A 9102-nucleotide genomic window follows, 5' to 3' on the forward strand; every position below is an offset into this window, starting at 1 on the left:
GATAAATTATGACCCGTATTTCAAAACTGAATTTCTTTTTACCAATATTTTTATGCTTATTCATTTTAGATAATTTATTATTGTATATATAAAAGTGTAAGATATGTTAATTTTTAGACATGTATTATATAGTTTGTTAATTTTAAGCCGTTCTATCATCATATTATATTTTAAATAAATAGTTTATATTTATGAAAATAAAATTTATAAATTTATCAATTGAATATAATTTATCATATTTATTTTAGTATAATAATTATATTTTAACATGATCATGACTATAAAAGTAGACAAAATATGATATAATTTATTTATTTTCATTTCTAAACGATAACTTAAAATACATTAAGTTATTGTTTAAATATTTTTACACAGATTTATTAGAATTTTTAAAATATAATATATAAATATATATTATATTTAAAATGAAAATATATTATGATTAAAGTAGTTACAAAGATTTTATATTATTAACTTTATAGAAATACATGTTAATTTTTATACATGTATTATATAGTTTGATAATGTTAACCCATCTTACCAACATATTAGATTTTATTTTTGAACATAAATATTTTATAATTACGAAAATAAAATATATAAATATATAAATTTAATACAATTTTATTATATTTAGCTCAATATAATAATTTTATTTAGCTCAATATAATAATTTTATTTTAATATGATTGATTATGATTATATAATAAATAAAATATTATAGATTTTTTTTTATTTTTCATTTTATATAACTGAATGTATAATAATATTTTAAACTAATTTCGAAATTAGTGAAAATATTTAAATATAATTTCGAAAATGAAGATCTTGTAAAAATCTTTTCAAACAGATTTGTTAGATTTTTAAAATAAATATATTTATATTTAAAATGAAAAGATATTAAAAGATATTATGATTAAAATATTTTAAAAATTCTATTTATTATTAGTCTGAATAAAAATGTAGTATGAATTATTATGAATAGGTTCATTAGGTTCATTTTTAAAAAAATCACACATGAATCATGGTTGTGACTTCTGTTTTAATATATAAGATGTAAATTACTTTTTCTGTAAGCGAAGAACTAAACTAACACTCGTAATATTTGTATGTTCATTGTTTCTAACTTAACATAAAGCCCCATTACTTTTTTGTAAGCGATCGAAAAACTAACACACGTATTATTTTTAATACCTTACACACGTAATTTATTTTGTTTTTATTTTAAATTTAGTTTATTTAAAAATCAAAATATTTTTCATTTAACAAAAGTATAAAAAAATTGAAAAAAAAATTGAAAATATATTTTCTATTTCATATATTATATAACCTAAACAAACTTTAAATTTCAATTATTAAAAATAGAACAGAGCAGTTGATTAAACCAGTCAAACAGTGACTCGTTCTTCTGTCCGGTTACGGATTGCGTTATAGTAAAAACGGTAAAATTTCTCAAAACCGGTGATCCGATTCACTTCAATATCAAAACTCAAGTTTCTACACTTAATTTGAAATAAAAACATTAATTTTTAAAAATATTTCATGTTATTTTAATACTTACGTAGGAAAACTGCAAATATGTTTTCAATTAAACATTATCATGCACCGCTTCTTATATCTAAACCGTATTTATTCTGCAAAACATATAAATTATAGTTGCAGTGCACTTTATATTATAAATCCGCGATTACCATTTAAACCCTTAATTGTTTAAATAAACATTTTTATTATTCGGATTGCAATAAGTATAAATTCTTGTACTATCAATTTCAACTTTTAATAAAATTAGGGGAAATGGGAGTGATAGGTGATTGGGCCATGAAGAGTGGAGACTATAGGTGACACATGCATTGTGGTGGCATGTGCTCAGACCCACTCACCTTTCACATTATTCTCTTTTCAGGTCACCTCCACAAAACTTCTCCTTTTCTTGAAAAAATGTAATAATAACTTATCAGTTTTGCATAGAAGTATGCTAACTTAATTCTTTCAAGACCTGGATTTCCTAAACATTGTTTTTCCAAATTTAGGTTTCACACGTATAAATCAAAGTACATCTAACCAACCGTTTATTCTATTTGACACAATATGAAATTCAAAAGCCTTAATTTTCTTACATCTATGTTTTGCCATATAATTTCATCAACTCTAGAAATTAGTATTTAAGTAATTATAAATCAATTTTCATTCATTATTAAAAAGACACAACTAATGTAAAAAAGTTTTGGATTGAATAAATTGTATATTCAATTCAACAAAATTCTGTAAAAGAAAGTAAATTAAAATTTTCCTTCTGGATTGATGATTTTTGTTTGTCAACTATTATCATGGACGACTGTTAATATGCAAAAACTAATTTAACCACATTCTATCATTCGAAATACTTTTATTATCAGTTTTCTCCGCACCAAACTAAGTTCTGTTCTACAGTTTGCAGTGTTTTTTACTGGAACTTTTAGCGATCACTGTATTTTTCCATACATAATACGTCGATCTATGATAAGTGTGAGATAACAAATTAAATCTTACATTGGAGAATTAGACAAGGAGTATGTAATATATAAAGAGATGTCTAACTCTAATCAGTACGAAACCTTTTGGAAAAGAAACCAAAAATAAAATCATATGGGATTGCCGAAGGCCCAAAGTGGACAATATCGTACTAAACGTACAATATAGAATTGGACACGAGATTTCACAGTTGCAACAATTGGTATCATAGCGTGGTTGACGAGAAATCTGCAAGAAGATCAAAATACCTTTCGAGTAGGAATGAGACCCATCGAGTTAGGATTGGGAGATGTGTGTGGCAAAGTTCAAGTCAAAAGATCCTGGAAGTCAGTTGTGGAACACAAGATGAATGGGATCCTTAGTTTGAGGAGGAGAATGTGAGATAACAAACTAAATTCCACATTGGAGAATTAGACAAGAAGTATCTAATATATAAAGAGATGTCCAATTTTAGTAGTACGAGACTTTTTGGGAAGGAAACCAAAAGTAAAATTATGCAGGTTAAAGCTCAAAATAGATAATATCGTACTAATCGGACAATATATAATTGGACACGAAATTTCGTAATTCGTAGATGTACAAAAACGATGGTTATGATTAATTTTATATGTAATACATGACATCATGAAAGAAAGCTTTATGTATAGCATGATGAAAAATCCACAGAGCAAGATTTATCCATAACCTAAAAAAAATTGCATTTTTCAGAAACTGATTCCGGTGAAAATGAATTTATCACATATGAATCACTAGTCCACTTCATCAGAAAGATTTTAGTCTTAAGAAGAACTTAAATATTTGTTAATCATATGTAAATAAATAAATAAAGAGTTAGAGAATTTTAGATTTATTATTTTAAAAACTCAACTAAAAATTTGGGAGAAATGGGCTCGTCAGTCCTCATTCACTCTTACAGGGAAACCCAGAAGATCTGAACCTAATGGTGGGCACTGGGCAATAACCATTTACAATGGCAAACAGAACGCAGCAATGATCAATGCGTTGAAACTGATGAAAAAGATTTGTGTCTTTTTCATCAATATCTTGTTCACCCCACCTGAAAATCCAGGTTGGTCTCTTATGTTTCTTCCAACTTGTAATCATTACAATACATGAAGATCTTATTATATATCAAAGTACTCTTAGATAAAACAAAACCCTTAATTGCAATCAAAATCTCCTAACTTATTCTTTTTTTTTTGGCTGAATTTTCTAGCAAGCTTTCTGGTTAAGGGTATCCATCGATCACCTCAGTTTTCTTAAAATAAATGATTGAAGAATGAGATTTGTCTTCTTTTTCATTTTTGGATTATGCCTTAATGTTTCAAGTAAATATACATTTTGTTATGTGTAGAATTAATATTCTTCTAGGAAGAAAAGTTTGTTTGTTTTTCTTTCTCCTTTATTTTTTCCTCCACCACTGCACACAAGGCATTGATTCTCTGTCTATCTCGCCTGTGTGTTAAAAACCAGTAGCTCTCTCCTCTGTTTTTTTTAATAATTCCTTATGCTTCCCAAAAATATATATTTCTTGTTGTATTAAGAAAAAAACTTTTAAGTTATTTTTTAAATATTTGATTCTCTTTTTATACCCTCCTTTTCAATGGACGCATCCTCTATAGCTATGTCCTTCCATTCCCTTTCTAGTAGTTTTGTTTAGCTGTTGTGCACATTGAGCATCCCATAGTGAATGATTCAGATTCACCTCTTTTCTTTTATTCCACATTTCGATATCATCCCTTTAATTTGGTTATATATACAGATCGCCTTCTCATATATTTATCATCAGTTGTTTTTTGTCTTTGGAACTTGAAGGCTCTCAAAAGAAAAACTACACAACCTGTAGAGTGTTCAAATTACCTTTCAGCAACAATGAGTTATTCTCATCAAAGCATGGGTTCTGGTTTGTTTTCCCCCTTCTTGATTATTGTTAATGTTATATGTTTTCTTGAAATCTTAGTGATGCTTCTTATGATCAAGTTTCTCTCTAAGATTATTTCTATAGAGATTATCTTGGGTATCGGGCTGAGAATTCTCGGGTGATCATAAAGAACGAAATAAATTCTCTGCTTGAAACTGGTTATTGACTTTGTATTTGGTAAAATCTTTGAAGGTAGTAGAAATGCAAGGGGATATGAATTTGGAAGGACTTATGTTGTGAGGCCTAAAGGAAAGCATCAAGCCACTCTAGTATGGCTTCATGGTCTTGGGGACAATGGCTCTAGGTAACACTCTTCTGATGGCTTGTTTTATTATAATGATTTTCGTCTGCTAGGCTCAGAGCAATTCTTGAAGCCTGAACTCATGCATGATGATTTCCCTTGATGTCTCAAGTTTTAATATCTTGTATAAAGCGTAAACTTTCGGATGTATTTAAATGGACGGAAAAAAGTTTGGTTAAAGTTGAATTTTGGCATTTTCTCTAATAACAATTTTCAACTACAAAATTTGTTTGTCCTTCTTTTATTACTTATTTTCATGAAGGTAACTAATAGATTTTTCCAGTATACATTTCCTCTCAAATGTCTTCTCTAATAGGAATATTGATTTAAGTTCATTAAATCTTGTAATAAAAATAGGTTGTATGTATATATACCTTATTTCACGGCTCTGGGTGGACCACTAGCTGACTTTAGTTATATTGCTGGTAAAATATTAACAAGACAATTTTCCGGTCTCACATGAAAAACATTATTCTATGTTTGGTATTAATCTAAACAAATATATATTGAAACGTCCGTGTGTAAGAGATAGAAATAGAAAGACCTCTAAGATAAAAAAAAAAAACAGAAAATTCAAAACAAGTAATGAAAGTTGTGTTCCAAGAAAGAAACGTCCATGCGTTTCTCACCTTGTCTCTGTTTCATCTGCAGCTCGTCTCAGCTCATGGAAAGCTTGCATCTTCCAAATGTAAGAATCCACTAAACATATTTTATAATGAATCCACCAAAACCACTTTGAGGTCTTTGAGAAAAAAATAATTATATGGTGCTATTCACAGATAAAATGGATTTGCCCTACTGCTCCTACGCGTCCTGTTTCAAGTCTTGGTGGATATACCTGCACTGCTTGTAAGATGATTTGGCTTCCTTTTAGACGTATTTCGATTGAAATCTTCAATAAACATCCTTTGATGTCTCTATATGTAATACTAGAATTGCAAACTTAGAAATATGGTTGTATATTTATCAGGGTTTGATGTTGGGGAAATTTCTGAAGACAGTCATGATGATTTGGAAGGTTTAGATGCCTCAGCTTCACATATTGCTAACCTTTTGTCCTCTGAACCAGCAGATGGTAAGCACGAGACATAACCTGCTTTTAGATTATAAAACACAAACCATCGATATATATTAGGCTGTAATCTCTACTTTTTTCTTTCTGATATTTATAGTTAAAGTGGGGATAGGAGGTTTTAGCATGGGAGCAGCGATATCTCTTTACTCTGCCACTTGCTATGCTCTTGGACGTTATGGAACTGGCCACACATACCCAATAAACCTACGAGCTGTTGTAGGACTCAGCGGCTGGCTTCCCGGTTGGAAGTAATTATTCTTCAAGCCCTCTTGTTGCGTGAAACTTTTTTTTTTAAACTTAATGTACATATATTTCTTTTTTTTCCATACTGATAAAAGACTAAACTAAACTAAACTTTGCAGGAGCTTAAGGAACAAAATAGAATGTTCGTATGAGGCTGCAAGGCGTGCTGCATCGTTACCAATCATACTTACACATGGAACTGGTATATATGTGTAAAATGTCCTTTGTAATCTACATGTACTCATTTTTTTGCTTTAACTAATAACTGCGAGCTCGTTTAAAAAAAAAAAAAACTAATGACTGCAAGAAGCTGATCTTTACTGATTTTTTTGTGTTACAGCCGATGATTTGGTTCCTTATAGGTTTGGAGAGAAATCTGCGCAGTCTCTTGGCATGGCTGGATTTCGACAAGCTGTCTTTAAGCCATACGAAGGGTATTCACATAATATAAGAGTTGCAGAAATAATTTGATTTTATCATTTGTTTGAACATACTTGTAAAGAGTTTTTGGGTTTATGCTAATGTGCAGACTTGGTCACTATACTGTTCCCAAAGAACTGGATGAAGTCGTTCAGTGGCTCACAACAAGGCTCGGGCTAGAGGGCTCACGCTAAACAGTACAGACTGCCATGCATCTAGCTATATAGGCCCTATGGTCGACCACAAATAACTTGAGATAGTATAATGTATAATGGGTGAGTTTCTTGGGGGGGGGGGGGGGGGGGGGGGGGTGGGGTGGGTATATACAGTTCATGGTTCGTTGTTTTGTGATTTATTTTTTCGCTTGTTCTTTTCTCCATGTTGGATTCTTGATCATGAATAAAGGTCTTTAACGCTATTTTAAGTTTTTTTTTTTCAACTTTTTTCATATTAAAACCAACGAACTTCTTAATTGTTGTTTTAAACTGAAAATGCATTTTTTCCCTACATGTTTATCACAGTAACCTTATCATAAAATGTGGGGGTCAATTTCTCCAAACTACGGTTCATTATAAAATAGCTGATAAGATAGTGATACAATCGCATATATCGGCTCTTTAGGCCGGCCCCCGGCCCATTTCACTGGTTTGACTTTTTAAGAGACTTGTATTTTGCTTTCCAATTTAGCCAACCTTGCAGTATAAGAATCCAAAGATGATATACAGCAACGTTAACGATATTACCAATTTACCATGAACCATTAGTTACATATTATTATTTGATTACGATCAATTTATTACTTTCACATTGATTATATTTTATATGAATCTTGAATCATTACAAAAAATATATCACTTCGTCAATAAATTTTCTATTTGTATTTTTTCACAATTGTTTAGATTATGTCAACTTGAATTAAAAGAGATAGTGGAATTATCCTAGAAAAAAACTATTAATACTATAGGTCCTGATTAGTAACTTTACGGAAAGACGGAATCACTTCAACAAAAATTGTGGAATACAAAAAAATTCATATGTGTTTTCGCTGATAAAAGTGGTTGATACTATTTACAAAGGGAGCCACTGACTTCCGCGCTCTCGAAAACTTTTTTCATATTTTTTTCTTGAGAAAACTTATAAAAGTGGTTGATGTATCTTAAAGAATTTCTCAAGAAAAAAATATGAAAAAAGTTTTCGAGAGCGCCATCTAGGTACTTGTTAAGAGTTGCTTTGTGTTTAGGCTAAACCGATTTGGTAAAACAAACAAAGTTGAGTTTATTCTGGCACTTGGTTGGATTTCTGTTCTGTGGATTCTGTTCGGAGAGAAATCTAAAACGCATTGCTTAAAAAAATAGTTTACAAAAAAATTCTTTAAGATAGGTTTTTTAAATTTATTTTCACAAAAGACTATCGAATAAGAAAATGATCGAAAGATGTTTTATTAAAAGATAAATATATAATTATACTCATAAAGTGAATTAATATAGACTCAATATTTAGAGTTAATGGGTGAAATTTTGGGGATGGAGTTTATAATTTAAAAAATAAAATAAATATTGATGACAAAAAATATATATTAAAATTTAAAAATAAAAATTTTAAAATACTTTCAAAAAACATTGTTGAATTTCAAAAATAAAATTTAAAAAAAATTGGGTAAAAATTATATTTTTTTGAATTTGAACATATAATTTGCTAGATCTCTGGTTTGTAAAGGACTCATCAAACGGGTGGGAACAAGGTCATCTATCTCAGCATGGAATGATCTTTGGATCCCATCCACTCGCCCGAGACCAGCTAACAAAAACCTTCATAACAGTTACTCGGACCTTACAGTAGATTCCCTCGTTCATCAGGACTTCCGTACTTGGAATTTACATGCACTTAGGACTTTTGGTCGAACCCCACGATGCAAAATTGATTGAAAGTATTCCTCTGAATAGAAATCAGATGGAAGATATGAATGATTGGTACTTCACTAATAATGGGAGATACACGGTACAATCAGAGTATCAAGTAGAAAGGATATATCCGGACAATGAAAAACCACCAGAATTTTGTGGACCCAATGTAGATACACTCAAGGTATTCTGCTGGAAAGTGAAGTGCCTTCCAAAGTTACGGTATTTTCCATGGCAGCTGCTGACATGTTGTATAGCAGTGACAAAAAATTTAAAATCAAGAGGAATACAAGGAGATACAGTTTGTGCACGGAGTGGAGACCCGGAGGAATCAATAAATCATGTGTTCTTCGAGTGTCTTCAGGCACGTCAAGTGTGGACACTATCTAAGATTCCATCGAACCCAAACTTTTTTTTCTGTTGGCTCTCTATTTGCTAATATGGATCATTTGTTTTGGAGAATTAACCCGAAAATGTAGGATCATCATTTTGCATGGATACTATGGTACATCTGGAAAGACCGGAATAATAAAGTTTTCAGTAATATAGATATTGATCCGAGAGAAACGCTTAACTTAGCAGAATTGGAATCAACACTTTGGACTGAGGCACATGTTATTAATAATCCAAGAGTGGCACCTGAAGTACAGATCAGATCGACCTTAGAGACCACAAAAAGATAGTGTTTCACTGACGGTTCTTGGAAAGATAATGATTCTTTTTCAGGACA

At 30.4% G+C, this 9102-nt stretch overlaps 1 protein-coding gene across 1 annotated transcript; it reads left to right on the plus strand.

Moving 5' to 3' along the window:
• Positions 1-751: 751 nt before the first annotated feature.
• LOC103868487 (acyl-protein thioesterase 2) lies at positions 752-6889 on the plus strand. The gene is made up of 10 exons (XM_009146576.3): positions 752-3580; positions 4327-4414; positions 4625-4736; positions 5385-5421; positions 5513-5582; positions 5704-5808; positions 5906-6056; positions 6171-6253; positions 6392-6485; positions 6581-6889. Exons 2-10 carry the CDS (start codon positions 4384-4386, stop codon positions 6663-6665), a joined length of 768 nt encoding a protein of 255 aa, XP_009144824.1. The 5' UTR covers positions 752-3580; positions 4327-4383; the 3' UTR covers positions 6666-6889.
• Positions 6890-9102: the final 2213 nt, after the last annotated feature.

Source organism: Brassica rapa, chromosome A05 (genome assembly GCF_000309985.2).
Source record: "Brassica rapa cultivar Chiifu-401-42 chromosome A05, CAAS_Brap_v3.01, whole genome shotgun sequence".
NCBI classification, from domain to species: domain Eukaryota; kingdom Viridiplantae; phylum Streptophyta; class Magnoliopsida; order Brassicales; family Brassicaceae; genus Brassica; species Brassica rapa.